We start from the raw sequence: 18,316 nt of genomic DNA on the forward strand, positions 1-18,316 counted from the left end.
CTGGACCTATTTAAGATTTAACAGCCTTTAGGAAAACCATGGATGTCTAGGTTTTCTAAATGTTCCTCTTCTAGTCTCAGCCCTTCCCCTCTGTATCTCCTCCGCTGCCTCTTCACTTTCTCTTCTTTCTTTATGGTCATCTATTCACGATTGGCCTACCAACCAACACAACCTCAACCGTGCATCACTGATAAACATTTCTGAAAATCCCAAGAGGCAGTCCAGAGGAAGGGGGAGGGGAATAAGAAGGTGGGAGAGAAGACTTCCTTAGGATGCTCAGAGCAGTCGCCCAGGCTTTCTGAGCTGGGTTTACAGCCTCAGGCTGCACCTGGGAGAAAGAGTTTTTAGTAGGTGAGAGCAGCGAGTTGTGGAGAATCATGTGATGGCCAGGGCTTTTATTTAGTAATAGTCCTTGGCACACAGAGAAGGGACAGATGGGGCACACATGCACAGACACTGTTATCCTATTCATCAACTCCAGGGTTACAAGTCACAAGCAAAAGGATATCTAGCGATTCAAATTAAAAGAGTCTTCCTGGAAATGGTGAAAAAAGCGAGGGAGTAGCCCCGGGCCCTAGCTCTGGGGCTGGACTGCATTGAAGTATTAACTTAGTCATGCTTGAAAGCTTAACAATTAAATGGAAATAAACTAAAACTAAGGAAAGTACCTAAGGTTTGGATATATCCAATGGTCTGGTTATGCATACTCATTATCTCGGAAATTCAAAAGTAGAGGCAGGAGGATCAGTCCATTGCTGCACAGTGAGTTTGAGACAGGTTCGTTCTACATGAGACCTTGACTCAAAAAACAGCATGGCAGTTACTTTGAACTGTCACTTTAATGTAACTTAGAGTCACCTGAATAGAAAGCCTCACTTGAGGAATTGTCTGAATTGGGTTGGCCAGCAGGGGAGTCCACTAAAGACTGTCTTGACTGTTAAATGAGGGGGTGAAACTCACCCTGAATGTAGGCTTTCTCCTTTGGTTGCTTTTTGTCAGGGCGTTTTGTCATAGAAACAGAAGAGAAACTAGAACACACACACACACACACACACACACACACACAAAGAGAGAGACAGAGACACAGAGAGAAACAGAGAGAGTATACAAAGTACAGCTCAGGAAAGAATTCAGTTTTGCTGTGTGTGTATGTACATATATACATATATAAAATAAAATGTCCATTAATTCAATCAAGTGGATAGTAATACGTGTCTACCCTGAACACACGTAGACATTTTTTTTTGTCATTCCCTAAGCAATGCAATATAACATCTGTTTTCGTAGCACTTACATCACACTGTTCAGGTGATCTACAGATGACCTGGACTCTGTGCGAAGATGTGTCTAAGTCACTGTCAGATACTCTGCCTCAGTGGTTCTTAATCTTCCTAATGCTGTGACCCTTTAACACAGTTCCTCATGGTGTGGTGACCCCCCCCCCATCATAAAATCATTTTCATTGCTACTTCATAACTGTAATTTTGTTACTGGTATGAACCATAATGTAAATATCTGATATGCAACCCCTGTGAAAGGGCCGTTCAACCCCAAAGGGGTCGCAGCCCTTAGGTTGAGAACCACTGCTTTACTGTTCTATATGAGGGATTTGTGCAGATATTGGTATGCTAAGTGGCCCTGGACCAATCCTCAAATGCTGATACAGAAAGATAAATGTGTGTGTGTGTGTGTGTGTGTGTGTGTGTGTGTGTGTGTTGTGTTACTGCAGGCTAGAAAAAAAATTGAAATGTTGTTCTTCAAAGACAAATACCCATTAGCTTGGAGAACAGTGAACGCAGGCAGAAGGAAGCGGGCTTTAGAGCAGATAAGCCAAGACCTAAAAGAGTGGCTGAAGCATAGGTTACCTAGGTTACCGTCTGCAGACTCATCCAGCCAAAGATCTAAGAGGAGTCTTTGGCAAATGGGAAGGTGGGGTGTGAGAAGACCATTCATTCCCCCAAGGGGATAGGTGATGCAGATGTCATCTGTGTTCCATGCTTCCTGAGCAGCCCCAGACGGCCCTAGAAAACCAGCCGTGGGTATAGTAGTCCTCCCCAGACCTGACCCTTTTCTCTCTAGGTCAGAGAGCAGCATCTGGTGGAGATGTCAGTGTGCACATGAAGACTTAAGCTCACCAAGAAGCAAGGTAAGTGACGGAGAGAGCCCCACTCTGTACAGATCTGTACACTTACTCCAGTGGTGGATTATTGAGTCTGGGAACCATTTTTAGAACTATTTTCTATGGAGCTGTAAAAGAAATGCTGAAAATCTATAGGGAAATAATCCTTTGTCTTCCATCACTGCTATCCAGTTAAACTTTCAAAAATGGTGGAGGTATTCTGTGATGTGCCACTTAGCCTGGTAGATGCTGGCCACTTGTGACTTGTGAATCTTAGAAATACATCCAGTAGCTAGGGATGCGTTTCAGTTGATAGAATGCTTGTGTAGGATGTGTGAAGCACTGGGTTTATCCCCGAACCACATACAATGACCTTGGTGGCACATGTTGGCGGTCCTAGCACTTGGGATGCACAGCTAGGAAATTTAAAGTCATCCTTAGCTAGTAGTGAATTAGAGGATAGCCTGGGCTACATGATATCCTATCTCAAAAACACGAGGACAAAAATATGTATACTTAATGCAGCTGAGAAACTGATTTTGTGTGTGTGTGTGTGTGTGTGTGTGTGTGTGTGTGTGTGTGTGTGTGTGTGTTGCATTGTGTTCCTGCAGGCTGAATTCTTTCATGCTAGGCAAGTGCTCTACCACCGAGCTACAGCCTTCATCTGAGAAACTGAATTTTAAATATGATTTTAATTAAAAATGAAAAATGCGGAGGCCTCGAGTGCCTAGTAGCTAAGTATTAGGCAGAACAATTGTAAGTCAGCATGATTTTTCTCCGACACCAAATAGCCGGGCTATAAAAGATTAATTTTGTGACCATGTCTGTATTAGTTATTTTTCTGTGGCTTCGATAAAAGAGCATGACCAAGGGCAACTAGAGGAAGAAAGGGTGTGTTTTAGCTGACTGTCCGGAGGGGAAGTCTGTAATGGTAAGGGAAGCGTGGCAGTAGGCAGTGGGAACAGGAAGTTAAGAGCTCATATATTCACCCACAAACACACAGACGAGAAGTCGGACTGGAAGTAGGTGAGCCTGTAAACTTCCCAAAGTTGCCCCCCCACCCGTGATGTGCTTTCTCCAGCAAGCCTTGACCTCCTAAAAGTTCCACAACCTCCCCAAACAACGCCACCACCTGGGGCCCAAATGTTCACACACCAGAGCCTATGAGGGACATTTTTCTTTTAACTCACCACAATGTTTATGTTGAATTCTGTCCAAATTATTTAGCATAAGTAGAAACTTAAGGACAATTTTTTGCTGACTCCATTAGCTAATGAGAAGGGAACTTTCTAGACTGGCTGATTGCTATCTTTAAGTTTAAGCACGTCATAGTGTTTATGCTTCTTATAACCCTTGGATATTTTCTTGGGACAAAGAAAATGCCAGAGCCTCTCATTAAAGATGGCGGAGACAAGCAGACGCAGGTAGGCCTGTGGCAGCGGCCCGCAGGGACATTCAGGCTCGGCGGCAGCCGGCGGAGACTTTCAGGCCCAGCAGCAGCCCACAGAGGTGGACAGGCCTGGTGGCGGAGATAAGCAGACGGAGGTGGACGGGCCCAGCGGCGGCGGCAGCCGACAGAGACATTCAGGCCTGGTGGCGGTCCACAGAAGTAGACAGGCCACGCGGTGGAGACAGGCGGACGCAGGTGGGTCCACAGCGGCGACCGGCGGAGGTGGACAGGCCGGTGGCAGCAGCTGACAGGGACATACAGGCCCAGCGGCAACCGGCAGAGACATACAGGCCCGGTGGCAGTTCGCAGAGGTGGATGGGCCCGGCAGCAGTGACAAGCAGGGGTAGGTAGGCCCGCGGCGGCAGCCGGCAGAGACATACAGGCCCGTTGGCGGCCCGCAGAGGCGGACAGACCCAGCGGCAGCTGACAGGGACATACAGGCCCTGCGGCGGAGACAAGTGGACGCAGGTGGGCCTGTGGCAGCGGGCCACAGGGGTGGACAGGCCCGGGGACGGAGAGGGCCAGACGCAGCTTGGAACGGGGACGCCCCTGGCCCCAACACCTGGGGAGGGGGCTATCTCCGTGGGTCGGAACCAGGGCGAGTCTGGGCACTCTGGGGACAACCCAGGGCCCAACTGCTGATCCTGTGAAACCCAACAACTTGGAGGTGTTGGTGAGACTACCCTGCGCAGCTGAAACCCATCTGGGAGAGGATTCAGATGCCTACAGTTTGAAGTCTGAAGAAATAAGATCAGCTGAGGAGTTGACAAATGAACAAAACGTGACCTGGGAACACAGAAAAAGGCGCTACCCAGCCACTAAAACAGATCACCAGAATCATAAGTATATAATTCACCGACTGAAATCAGCTGTCCCTGAAGAAATAGCCCAATAGCACCAATTTAACCAAGAACCCCTACTAAACCAAGACTAAAAATTAGAACAAGGGAGGCACTCTCAGACACAGACACCACCTGTACCGCACAGAGGAAAAGATGAGTAGACGCCAGTGCAAAAATACAGGCAACAACATAAAGACCTATATGGCAACATCAGAACCTAGTGATTCTATACCTACAAGACCTAAACATACCATGACAGAAGAAACAGAAGAAAACAACCCTAAAAATGACTTTAAGAAGATGATAGAGGCCCTTAAAGAAGAAATAAAACATTCCTTCAATGAGGAAATAAAAACTTTCCTTAAAGAGGAAATGAAAAACTACCTTAAAGAGGAAATAAAAACTTTCCTTAAAGAGGAAATGAAAAACTCTCTTAAAGAGGAAATAAAAACTTCCCTTAAAGAGGAAATGAAAAACTCCATTAAAGAGGAAATAAAAAACTCCCTTAAAGAAATGGAAGAAAAAACAAACAAAAAATGGGAAGAAATCAAATCAAGCCAAGAAAAAGCAATTAAACAGATGAAAGAAACATTCCAAGAGCTGAAAAATGAATTTGAGACAATAAAGAAAACACATGTTGAGGGAATGCTGGAAATAGAAATCCTGACTAAACGAACAAGAACTACAGAAACAAGCATAACCAACCGATTGCAAGAGATGGAACAGAGAATCTCTGACACTGAAGACACGATAGAGAAAATAGATTCGTCAGTCAAAGAAAACACTAAAGACAAAAAAGTCGTAACACAAAATGTCCAGGAAATTTGGGACACCATGAAAAGACCAAACCTAAGAATAATAGGGATAGAAGAAGGAGAAGAATACCAACTCAAAGGCACAGAAAATATATTCAACAAAATCATAGAAGAAAACTTTCCTAACCTAAAGAAAGAAATACCTATGAAGATACAAGAAGCTTACAGAACACGGAATAGGCTGGATCCAAAAAAAAAAAAAAAAAATCCCCTCGCCACATAATAATCAAAACACTAAACACACAGAACAAAGAAAAAATATTAAGAGCCGCAAAGGAAAAAGACCAAGTAACATATAAAGGCAAACCCGTCAGAATAACACCAGACTACTCAATAGAGACTATGAAAGCTAGAAGATCATGGACAAATCTCATGCAGACACTAAGAGACCACGGATGCCAACCCAGACTATTATACCCAGCAAAACTCTCAAGCCCTACAGAAAGCACTAGAAGGGAAAATTCAACCCAAAGAAGCTAAACACATCCATGAAAAATCAAGCAATAGATAATCCTACACCAACATACACCACAGAAGGACAACACAACACAACCACAAATAGATGGTTGATGTTGGGATGGTTATTCAAATCAAGTGATGAGTGATGAACTCCAAGTCATCCTTGGAAATAGCAAATCTGTAGCCCAACATAATTATCCTTTAAACTAGAGAATATCACTTGTGAAAAAAACCATCATGGCTACATGGCTGATCTAGAGTGGAGTGCTGAGTTCTGGCTAACAGCTGCATCTTTCTTCCAGTGAGTACCTGAACAGGGCTGATGTGAATTATGTACAGTCCAGATTTTAAGAATCATACTCTCTCAGGGATCTCCACAAACTAGTGGGTGTCCTCGCTGCCCCTGTGAGACAGCCTCTGTACGGGAGAGGCCTCACGTGACTTTATCCCTGATGTTCCTCGGGGGACACCTGTGTGAGAAACTGCATGCCCCAGAACCAGCTCTCGTGTCCTTTGGCCAATGCCGGAGTGTGAAATGGTCCAACGTGGGATTTTTCTTACTAGTAGTAAACAAAGGATGATCCCAATAGGGAATCATGACATTTTTTTTTTTTTTTGATGATGGTCATGTTCTGTTTTGAAATAACCTCTGTGTATTTCATTTATTTTCTTTTACCTGGCAATCTCTATACAGGCTTCAGATTTTGACAGTTGATGAAAGATACGACAAGCATTAATGTGTGGGTGAAAAGCTTGGTGAAATTCTGAGTGAAGTTTTAGTTAAAGTTGGTTGAACTTGGGATTGACTGGGAGGCCAAAGATTTAAAAAGCAGAAGATTCTCTCAAGACACAAGTTGTGTGATAATAGTGTGTTTTGTGTGTGTGAATGAGAATTTGTAAATGTTGAATTCTAGGCTCCGACAATCATTGTCAGTGCAGATCAAGCTGCAAGTATTTATGTTTTAAAACTTAAATTATAAAGCTAGTTACGTCTTTCTAACAACTAGTTTTAATTTTTATGAGCATATTTTACCTACATTACCTTTTCAGGATGTTGAGAAAGATGCATCACAAGCACAGGCTCAAGGCTGGGGGCTAGATGGTTTTGAGGAAGTGGTCTTGGTGGACTCTATCATAGAGCAAAGGGAAGCAATGCCTTCTGGGAAATGAGCTAAGTTTTAATCTAGTCTTTAAGATTAGAAGTCAAAAACAAAATTATTAAGGAAATAAAAATCTAACTGATCTTTGAAGTATTGTTATGTGGAATTGAGTGGGATTTTTGAGGCCTTTCTTCCAGAAAACAAGGACTTGGTTGTCAGGCCTATATTAGGCCTAAACCTTGGTGCCATGTAGTTGTACTTAAATCATTTCAATGGAAAGTGTCTTAGTGATTGGAACTTCTAGTGCAGTTTGGAGTTCTTCCATTTAAAAAATGTGACATTTGCATGGGATTGTTTGAATCTTGTTTTCTAGTCCCTCTCCATCACCACACTCATAGTCTGAAGGTAGATTTTTTCTCTTGATAAAGGAACAAAAAAGTAAACATCTTGTTTGTAAATACGTATCTAGTAACTAGTGGTAAACTTGAAATGGTAGAATTCTTTAAAGCCTAATTCTAGGTAGCCTTAAGAAAATGTACCTTAATTATTTTTGAACCTGTATTCACCTTGTTTTTTTCAAATATCTTAAGTTATATTTTCTTTTTCAGAGCTGCTTCTTATTTGGGGGCTACTTTTTTTTTTAATTGAGGCGTAATTCATAAAAGGGTATATTGTTTTGATGAGACTTTTTACAACTGTGGCTGGATGTCTTTCTTTAGTCTTCCAAGAAGGGCCATTTTACTTTTTTAGAGTTACTTTTTAAAGTCATGAGGTCAACAACTTGGACTACTATGCATGTAAGTGCTAATGCAAATTAAAGCCCAAGTTGACCTCCAGCAGCAGTTCATTCTATGTTGACAGTGAGAGAACACTTTGCCTGTTAGGATACTGTTACTCGTGGACTGAAATGCTGAAGAAACCCCTCCCCCTATTTTGTTTTTTGCAAAAATCAAGGTATATTCTAGGGTTTCCTGGTTGACCTCAACAGATAAACTGAGATGATAGTCTTAGTTCAGAAATGATCTGAATGTAGATTTACAGTCTACGCGTACAGCTGGCTAAGTGAGATCGCTTTCACAGTTCTGCATGTATCCCATTGGCTCCCCATTAGTCACTGAACTCTTAAAACTGGTATTGTAACATTATCACAATGTTTTTCGCCAATTTTATAAACTTTACAGTGCTGTATGTGTTCCTTTTCTGAGGCAACCCAAAGGTATATTTCTCAAGGTTCTGCTGCTATCAGCAGCGTTGATGGAGGATTTTTTATACATTTGTAATAGATAGAAATAAACCAGAAAAAAAGAGAAAAAAAGTGGTGGAGGAAAAGGTGAACACTGCAAGAATACTCAAAAGGGCTGAGAGTTGCAAACGCCAAGAATGGCTTTGCATAGTAAATGGAATAGAACAGCTCTGAACTATAGCTTACTTTTCCTGGTTTGGGCTGACAGAATGATTGAATGTTTTTGTACAAAAATCAGAGCCTTAAAAACAAGAATTTGGTGAGATTGTAAAATGGTGTGCCACTTTAGCAAAACAGTTTGGTGGTTGGTCAAAATGCAAAACATTGTTACTCTGTTACTCAACAATTCTACCCTTAGGAATACATCCTCAAACTACTGAAAATGTACACCTATGAAACATGTACATGAAGGTTTACAGCAGTGTGTTGCTAATAGTAAAAAAGTTAAAACAACTCAAATAGCTATCAAATACTGGAGAGAAATAAAATGTGGCTTATTCATACAATAGAATATTATTAAGACATAAAAATGAATGAGAAACTGACAGATTAAATGACTTTGGTGAACCTTCATAATTTCATTTGTAGATCTTTCCATTTCTAATTTATAAATACATTTGGGGTTATAAATTATAAATGTACTGCCTCCTGTCAACATTGTATACTTCTATTTGATGATTTCTGTGTCAAACATTATATGGAAATGTTTCCAAGTATTTTCTGTATTAACTGTGAATGAATAGAACAAAATAAATTGCCTGTGATGGAAAAAAAAAAAAAAAAGAAAATGCCAGTAAAACTTAAGGGGCTGATGTTGAATGTACCTGTTTACAGTCTTGGCTCATAATTTTTGTTTTAGTACGCTGCCTCCCAGGTGACTAGACACGGGTGTCTATGTTCAGTCCAGAGAGGGGAGAAGGAGCTCCTGGAAATGAGAGTTGGATTCCTGTGGCTCATCCCTTTTTTCACTCTGACCAAGGGCACTAATGACTTCCTGCAGGTGAGTTGGTGTGCATGTTTCCCTTGGCAACCATCTCTCCTCTCCACCTTCCTGTCACCTTCAGAATCTGTCACTGTGCAGGCAGCTGAGCTACCGAGGCTGGCGGACTTCGCATCAGAAGTCCTGAGTTCTCCTCTCAGGATTACCAGCGTTCGCTGTGAGGTCTTCAGGAAGCTATTTGATCTCGCTGAAGTGCGCATGACTGCATTGCAACCGAGGCTCTCCCCCCAAAATGTAACCCTCTTGTCTAGTTCAGCACATTCTCTGCTATGGCCTCTTGGGCACAGAAAAGCCATGTGGGTGGACACTAACGACCCGTGGGCCTTCTCTATCATTTCTACTCCCCCTTTTTCTTCCCCCGTTGTTGCTCAGTACAGGGTCTCATGCAACTCAGGCTGGTCTCCAACTCACTGTGTAGCTGAGGCTGGCTTTGAACTACTGATCTTCCTGCCTCTACCTCCTACTTTTGAGGATTATAGATGTATGCCATCATCCTTTCCTTGTTTTATGCTCTTCTGTTGTTTTTTGAGACAGGGTTTCTCTGTGTAGTCCTGGAACTTGTTCTGTAGACCAGGCTGGCCTTGAACTCAGAGATCTGCCTGCCTCTGCCTCCCAAGTGCTGAGATTAAAGGCATGCGCCACCACTGCCCAGTGTTTTATGCTTTTTAGGACAGGGTCTTGTCATGTAGTTCTTGCTGGTATGGAACTCTTTGTGTAGACCAGGTGCACATGTCCTGTTTCCCTTGACAACCATCTCTCCTCTGCACCTTCCTGTCACCTTCAGAATCTGTCACTTCTGCTCACCTCTGTCTCTCAAGTGCCAATGTACTTACATTTCTTCGTTTTTTATTATGTGTGTGTATTTGTTGCAAATTTATGAGTGTGTATGTTTGCACGTGTGTGTGCACATGTGTGTGGGCATATGTACACACACAGAAGCCTGAGGTTGATAGCAGAAATCCTTCCTAACTGTTTTTCCACTTTATTTATTGAGCCAGGATCTCTCAGGCCCAGAGGTCTGTGACATGATGACTCTTTCTAGCTAGCTTGTTCTGTGTATCCATCTTCCAGGGCTGGAATCAGAGGCAGGCCACATTGCCTACTCAGCATTTACATAGGTTCTGGGGACCCACACTCTAGTGGCTCCTTACCCTTGTACGGCAGATGCTTTGACAACTGAGCCGTCACCCCGTCTATGGGCTCCTCACTTTCTCGGTGGTTTCATCTAGGATCCTGGTCTGAATGGTTTCAACTCGCTGACAATTCCCGAGTGTGGATTTTCATCCGGATGCTTCGTCCTGAACTCTTCACTCACGGAGCCACCATCCATTTGGGCATTAACACCCTCAACTTCACATGTCCCAAACTGAACCCTTGAACTTTTCTAACTAAGCCTACTCTTCTTTTCCTGCGACACCACTTTCTACCCAGGTGAAATGGTGCCATGCTTGAATCTTGTACTGTTGCCTCTGTCGACCAGTTTTAAAATTTACTTTAAAATATATCCAGCAGCAGTCAGACACTCCTAACTTCTCCCACTGCTGCGGCCTCCATCGTCTACAGCTTCGCTGTCTTGCTCCTGTAGTACCTTGGTAACCCCAGAAATGCTTCCATTGCTTCTGTGCCTGGCCATTCTTTTTTCAAAAGGCAAAAAAAAAGACCTTTTTTAAATTAATATTTTTCATTTATTTTATATACTGACCACAGTTTCCCCTCCCCCCACAGTCCCCCCACACATACACACAAACACACTTCTCCTCTCTCTCCATTCAGAAAAGGGCAGGCTCCCATGAGAGTCAACAAAGCCTGGCACATTAAGTTGAGGCAGGACCAGACTCCTCCCCCGGCATCCAGGTTGGGCAACCCAGCACCGAGGAGGGCTTGTCCATTCTTAACATGGCTTCAAGGTTAAGGCTTCTGTAAAGTAAGTCAGAGTGAATCTTTCTTGTGTTCCCCCTGTCTGAACTCCACATCACTCTTAGGTAAAAGCTAAAATCAGGGCTACAGAACTGATGGAACTGATGCGGTGGTGAAGATCTTTTGTTCTGGAAGCATGACGCTCCAAGTTTGAATCCTCGGCATGCACTTAAAAAAAATACTGGGAATGGTTGTAACCCCAGTACAGGAGTGTGGAGACAGACAGACAATAAGCCAGGCAGTCTAGCCAAAACAGTGACCAGATTCACTGTAGTGAGACCCCTGTCTCCAAGGGATAAACTAAAGAGTGATAGAGGAAGACATTCAATAGCTTCTTTGGTCTTCCCATGGGCACATGGGTGCACTCACTAATATACCCATGTATATGCAACATGCACACACACACACACACACACACAACAACAACAACAACAACAACCCTTCCTACAAATCTTAAAATCATGTTTCTGTGGTCTGCTAGATGTACACAAGTTGCTTCTGTCTATATGCCCTGCCTCTGTCTACATGCCCTGCCTCTGTCTACATGCCCTGCCTCTGTCTACATGCCCTGCCTCTGTCTACATGCCCTGCCTCTGTCTACATGCCCTGCCTCTGTCTACATGACCTGCCTCTGTCTACATGACCTGCCTCTGTCTACATGCCCTGCCTCTGTGGACTCCATCCCCACCTCTTACTCTTCTCCCTTCCCTCACTTCTTCATGCTCTCCAGTCCTTTACTTTATCGTCACAGCTGGACTCATTCATAGCTCTGGCCTGCACACATGCTGTTCCTGCCTCCTGCAAAGACCATCACTTCCCCTTCCTGCAGACTCAATCACTTCCTCTTCCTGCAGACTCCATCACTTCCTCTTCCTGCAGACTCCATCACTTCCTTCAGGTCTTTGCTCAAGCAGCCTTGGCAAGGCCTCTCTCAGCCATCTCCTATCACTCTAGGCTTGGGTATTAGATCAGCAATTTCAGGTCATCTGGGAAAGTCCACAGGCCTTGTGATTTGGAGATCACAAAGCTTCACCACAGCCATCATCTTCTTTCCTTTTTTTTTTTTTTTTTTTTTTTTTAGCAGAAAAATGGCAACAACAAAACAAAAGGAGATGTCAGTGTGGTTGAGAAAAGACATCCAGGTAAGACCCTGCGAGAGGTCCTGGTCCCGGGGACACTGATGCCAAGCAAACAGGCTTCCTACCCTAGCAACTGCCAGGTGGTCTTAGGCATATTATGGAATTATCCAAATCTGTAAAGTGAGAATAGTGGTAATACTTGAGTAAGACGTTTTTTAAGGATTAAAGAAAGACACGGTGTACTGGGTGGTCTATTTGCTGCTGTGGCCAGATGTCTTACCAAAGCACTGCAGTGAAGAACCGGTTAATTTGGGCCCATGCAGTCCATCATGCCAGGAAGGAGTGGCAGGCAGCTGGACACACCATGTCCACATTCAGAAAGCTTAGGGATGGTTGCTGGTGCTCAGTGTGCTTCCTCTCCCTCCTCTTCTATTCAGCTCCTGGGATGGTGTCATCCACATTCAGGATGGGCTTTCCTTCTCAGTTAAACCTCTCTGGAAACGCCTTCAAATACCGCTCCAGAGGTGTGTCTCCTAGGTGACTACAAATCCAGGGAAGCTGACAAGGGGGATGGGCATCGTGCACCACACCCTCTCTTTGTTCCTTTTCTCTTGTGCCTCTGAATGTAATTAATGCATAGAGCTCTCAGCTTGGGGATGAATCCCGGTGTGGATGTCAACACTTAGACCCGATGTTTGGAGCACTGAATGTATTTCCTTATGAAGACATTGACCCACACAGAGATGATGGCTAGGTTCTAGAGCAGTCCACAACAAACTTTCTGGCATGCAATGCATTTAAGTACACTTACATGGCACACGGCCATGTGCTAGGCTTGGCATGAACCATGTCCCCAGTGCAAGACTACAGTTCTTCAGGAAAATGAAACAAAAAATAACTTTAATATGGAATGCCACAAACAGGATCTCCCCAACAATAACACCGACAATAAAATACAGCAAGTATTTATTTATTTATTTATTTATTTATTTATTTATTTATTTATTTATTGGGCTGTCACTATGTCAGGCTGTGTTTAGTTCTTTTATATAAATTAAACCATCATACTCACACTTTGACTGTTCATGGTCATCTTTATTTAAAGACCGTGAAACTGGGGCCCAGAGCTAGGGGTTGTAAGTCAGGATTTAACCCAACCTATCTGGTGTCAGTACCACTGACTCCTGGGAAAGTGAACAGGGTCACATTTACCCTGTTCCCCACCATTTGGGGGTACTCCTAAGGAACTGTAGAGAAGATTTGAACCCAGTCATTCTGGCTACAGAGTTAGCACATGCAAAGGCCCAAGGTAAGATTGGGTTTGGCATGTGGAAGCCCAGGACACCAGAGCCCCAGGGACAGAAGGCTCATCTTTGGGGAAAGAAAGGAAAATTGTTTATTTACAGAAATGAGTAGCTGGAGGTAAGTGTGCACAGATATAAACTAAGGTCTGGTTGTGTTTTGCTTTTGTATTTCAAGCAAATCCCCAAATTGCCACTAATTAATGGAACATTAAAAAAAAAAAAACAAGTTCTTTGGAAAGGGTGAGGTTGTGGGGGTTATGTTGGAGATATTTCAAGGAAACCAAAGCTAAGGTATGACGGAAGGGTGAGTAGGATGTTGAAGCCTGTTTCCGCTTGAGTCTGGGGTAGGACAGAGAGCATGGGAACTATTGGCCTAGCAGAAGTGGGAGGAGAGGTCTGTATGAGGCATGTGTGAGGCGTGTCTGCTTGCGCAAGTGTTAAGTCAACATCTGGACGTGCAGAGTGTAGTGACCAGTGTCAGGGACAGCCCGGGAGCTCTAAGCAGGACGTGATGACAGCTAAGTGATCTTCCCCTCACACAGAGACCTGCTGATAACCTCTCTCTCCCTCCAGCCCAGGAGTATGAGGTGTTGCTTCAGATGACATACAGGGATCCCAGAGAGAAGAGAGAACTGAAAAGATTTCTGAAGCATTTGAATTCTCCATCACCATGTTTACATGGGCCCAGCAAGATCATCAGAATGAAGGCCACCACATGTAAATTAGCTTTCCAGGGACTGGGAGTGTAAATGGGAAGAGGGGCGGGCCAGTCAGGGTAGGCAGGCTGTGCTGTGAAAAATGATCATTTCACACAAGCTCTGTGGCATCAAGACCTAATGTTTCTTCTTAATGGGACATGTGCATTGTATGTTGGCAAAGGAGCTGTGTCTGTGGTTGTCGCTCAGGTACAAGCTGGTGGATGAGATCCTACTTCAAATGTATCTATTCTGAGTAACAAAGAAATGAAACCCTGGAGACCATCTTACAGCCAATGACAATCTTGGGCTGAGAATGGAAGACACTAATTCTGTTCCTATCTTATTGGCCAGAATTTATTCTATGACCCCATCCAGCCTCATGAAGCCAGGATACGAAATCCCAGTGTGTATCCAGAAGATAGCAAGAAATATTTGGTAACTCAAACCATGAAAGTGGTTCCCAGAGAAGTTTAATGACTTGGCTAAAGCTGTGAGTCCCAAGGTATTCAGATCACCACCACCATCAGGAGCAGGGAACTGGATAAAAATGAAAATTCTTTAGTCCATGTGTTGGATTAGAAACTCTGGGGGTGAAATGCTCCAGGAAATATGGTAAAGTTTTACAAGCACTCACTACACACTCCCATGTATGTTTCTCGGACATATCCTGGGCTGTCTCACCCTCACATCCCTGCCAGCCCCTGCCCAGCCTCGCCCTTCACCTTTCTGTTAAGATGGAAGGCTTTTGATGGGCATGTCAGGTCCAACACAAAATAACAAATGCACAACATCGACTGGTAGTCATTTTCATCATTACCCCACCTCCAAATCATTCTTCCTTTCTAAGCTTTTAAAACACTTAAACACTTAAAATTTTTGTGAATTAGTGCCCCCCCCCCAAGACAGGGTTTCTCTGTGTAGCCCTGGTTGTCCTGGATCTTGCTCTGTAGACCAGACTGGCCTTGAACTCATAGAGATCCTCCTGCCTCTGCCTCCCAAGTACTAGAATTAAAGGGGTGTGCCACCATACTCAGCATGTATGAGTACTTTATCTGCATGTATATATGTATACTACATGCATGCTTGGTACCCGAGGAGGCCAGCAGAAGGCTTTAGATGCCTTGGAGTGGCAGTTCTAGATACCTGTCGGCCACCAGGATTGCTAGGAACCAATCTCGGCCCCTGCAGAGCAACAAGAGCTCTTAAACCCTGAATCATGTCTCCAGCCCTGCCATGCGGCTGTGAAGGTGTCCTTTGGAGTGCTGAAAGGTGAATGACTGGGGACTCCATGAGATAACAGTCAAATATCCTTTAGACCCTGTCAATAACTCTATGTGGTGACCATGCGCTTCTGCTTGTCTTCCATCACAGTGGGTACTGGTGGGATTTGTAGCCTTGTTTTAGATGCAAAGCCAAACTATTTGGGTTTTTGTCTTTGCTAGGATTTTCCACAGCAACCTCAGAATCTGTGGAGTTGGACACTTCTATATCTTAAACACACTGCCATCTTTCCAGCTTCTGCTGAGAAAGCCTTGGTTCGGATTCCAAGTCAGAGCTAAAGACTGAGGAGAAGTTGATTTAGAAAGCAGACACGGTGAAACTGTGCTCTGTCTCTTTTTCTCTATGTAGACTGCAGAAGCCTGAAGGGGTTCCCGGAGTGTGTCTGTGAAGACAGCTACATGTGGTTTCCTCCCTCTTGCCTTGATCCCCAGAACTGCTACCTTCACACAGCTGGACCCCTCTCAAGCTGTAACTGCCCTCTCAAAGACCTCAGCCAGAGTGTTAATTTCTGTGAGAGAGCAAGTAAGTACCTCTTGGCTGGAATACTCTCATCCCGGGATGCGGCACAGACAGTATTATATAGCTCTGCTTGGCTGAGGGCAGCTGATGCTGAAGGGTGTTGGTGAGGCAGAAATACCCTGTTAGATTTGTCTAGACCCAGTGAAAGCTTCCTCAGAGCAGCAGATCCCCAACCACAAGATGATGTTTGGATGCTGTTTCAGCCCCTAGACACATGCAGCTCCGCTCTGTGACTGCAGAATTCTATAGAGATTTAGAAAGATGCACTGTAATCCAAGTGGGCAACTGCCTGAGCCAGGATGCTTTCCTTCTCTGCTCTCTTCTTTCCCAGCATTGATTCTAGATGTGTGAATGCAGGAGGAACACTTGGTAGATAAATCAAGGCCTGCTCTGCATTGCAGCAAATATATTCCAAGTCACACACACACACACACACACACACACACACACACACACACACACAAAATGTATATAGCCTTAGAGACTAGGGAAACCACTGTTGACATAAGTTTCTGTTTTATGAAGAATGAGATAAGGCTAGTGACATGGACTCCAGGTCTTAATGGACTTTAAGAAAATTCCCCCGAGCGTGGGAGTTCGTGTCTGTAACCCGAGCACTCTGGAGACAGAGGCAAGAGGGTTGCCTTAAGTTTGAGGCCAGCTTAGGTTGCATAGTAAGTTCTCGGACGGTCTAGGCTATAGTTTGAGACACTGTCTGCAAAGAGGTAGAAGAGAGAAGAGAAGGAAGAGGAGTTGGAAAAGGGATGGAGAGGAGAAAGAGCAGGAGGAAGAAGAGGAGGAAGAGGAGGAGGAGCTTCCAAAAGACTGGTCTAGTCATCTTGAAGCTCTGGGTTTTCGGTACGAGGAAATACTGAGGGAGGAGCCAGAAGTAGTCCAGATTAACTGAGCATGCCTACTTCTCCTTCCCAGGACACAGCAATTCATGTTATGGCATCATGTGTCTGTTAAGGACCATCTTCATGTCCAGTTCCAGAGTAGACCCTTGTAGAAGCCCCAAAGCATTTGTCTTGCTATGTATGAACTATCAGGCTCATGGGGGAGGCTGGGTTGTAATATAAGAAAGAAAAGAATTTTTTTCACCAAATGCCAACGAAAGCCCACATTTTGGAAGAAGACCTATTTCTGATCCATCCACAAGAAATAGAAAGAAGGCTCAGACAGGCGATGTACTCGTGAGGGGCTTCCCACCAGTACTGGGGAGACACGTATAGCCAGATGGAAAAGGCAGTGATGGAATTCAGAAGTAGAAGGATTTTGCATTTGGGGACCACAGAAGGGCTTCCAGAGTAGCTGATGATTAGACCTGAATGCAGAGTGAGCAGGAGCTGTCCACAGAGAGACCAGCTCTGTACAGAGGAGCACTGGCCCTGAGCTGGTAAGCATGGGGCTTGTGAGAGTTAGCATAGAGCTTGGAAGTTGTGTTGGGGCGGAGGAGATGACTCAGCCAATGAAGTGCTTGGTGTGGAAGCATGAGGACTTGAGGTTGGATCTTTAGTTAGTCACAGTGGCGCATGCCTGGAATCTCAAAACGGGGGGAAGCAGAGACTCCAGGATCCCTGGGCTCTTTGGCCAGCTTATTTATCAGAATTCGTGAGCTCCAGGTTCAGTGAGAGACCCTGTCTCCAAAAATAAAGTAGAGAATAATTGAGACAGACACCAAACATCCCATCTCCATGTACACAGACACAGACAGACAAATACAGACACACACACACACACACACACACACACACACACACACACACATACACACACACACAGAGTGTTGAGTGACTTGTCTTGAGAATTATGGAAAAACAAACAAATAAGTAAATAGATAAAAATAGCTACCATGGGTTCTGAATTGTACTTTCATAATTTTATGCTGCTGATAAAATCAAGTTAGAAATTTATTGTATCTATTTTCCCCATTTCCTATAGAGGTTTGGGGCACTTTTGAAATTAATGGAACTTTTACCAAAGAGCTTTGGAATTCATCTTCTGCTGTATACGCCAACTACACAACTGAAATTGAAAATCAAGTAAGCACTATTTATTATGTGAGGGTTTTCTTTCCAACCACAAGGTCAGGTGCTCTTCAATTCAGAACATGTATTTAATCCGTATTTTATATGTGTGCATATTTGTATATAGGGGTCACCCATGTGGGTGCTGTGTGCACATATGGGGAGCAGAGAAAACAGCCTCAAATGTGTTTTCTTTTCTTTCCCTCTCTCTTTCTTTCTCCTCCTGCTTTTTTTCCCTTTTGGACTGGGATTTCTTTGGCCTGGGGCTCGCCAATTTACCTGGGCTGGCTAGTAAGTCTGTGTGATCTGCCTGTCTCTACCTCCTCAGTGCTGGGGTTATAAGCATGTACCATCACATCTGAATTTGTTTTTTTAATGTAGGTCCTGGGGCTTCATGCAAGACAAGTGCTTTACTGACTAAATTATCACCTTAGACCCTTAATAACATATTTTTTAAAGATGT

The 18,316-nt window shown here is 44.0% G+C and overlaps 1 protein-coding gene across 2 annotated transcripts in view; it reads left to right on the forward strand.

Moving 5' to 3' along the window:
• Adgrf1 (adhesion G protein-coupled receptor F1) overlaps positions 1-18,316 on the forward strand; it is a 53,991-nt gene that overhangs the window by 9,374 nt on the left and 26,301 nt on the right. For both annotated transcript variants that reach the window (XM_028887278.2, XM_037199953.1), the window contains exons 2-7: positions 2,080-2,146; positions 8,888-9,028; positions 12,027-12,087; positions 13,902-14,045; positions 15,656-15,829; positions 17,768-17,868. In XM_028887278.2, coding sequence (XP_028743111.1) covers positions 8,960-9,028; positions 12,027-12,087; positions 13,902-14,045; positions 15,656-15,829; positions 17,768-17,868 — 549 coding nt within the window. In that variant the 5' untranslated portion in view covers positions 2,080-2,146; positions 8,888-8,959. The remainder of the gene's footprint in view (positions 1-2,079; positions 2,147-8,887; positions 9,029-12,026; positions 12,088-13,901; positions 14,046-15,655; positions 15,830-17,767; positions 17,869-18,316) is intronic.

This window comes from Peromyscus leucopus, chromosome 16_21 (genome assembly GCF_004664715.2).
Source record: "Peromyscus leucopus breed LL Stock chromosome 16_21, UCI_PerLeu_2.1, whole genome shotgun sequence".
Classification (NCBI taxonomy): Eukaryota; Metazoa; Chordata; class Mammalia; order Rodentia; family Cricetidae; genus Peromyscus; species Peromyscus leucopus.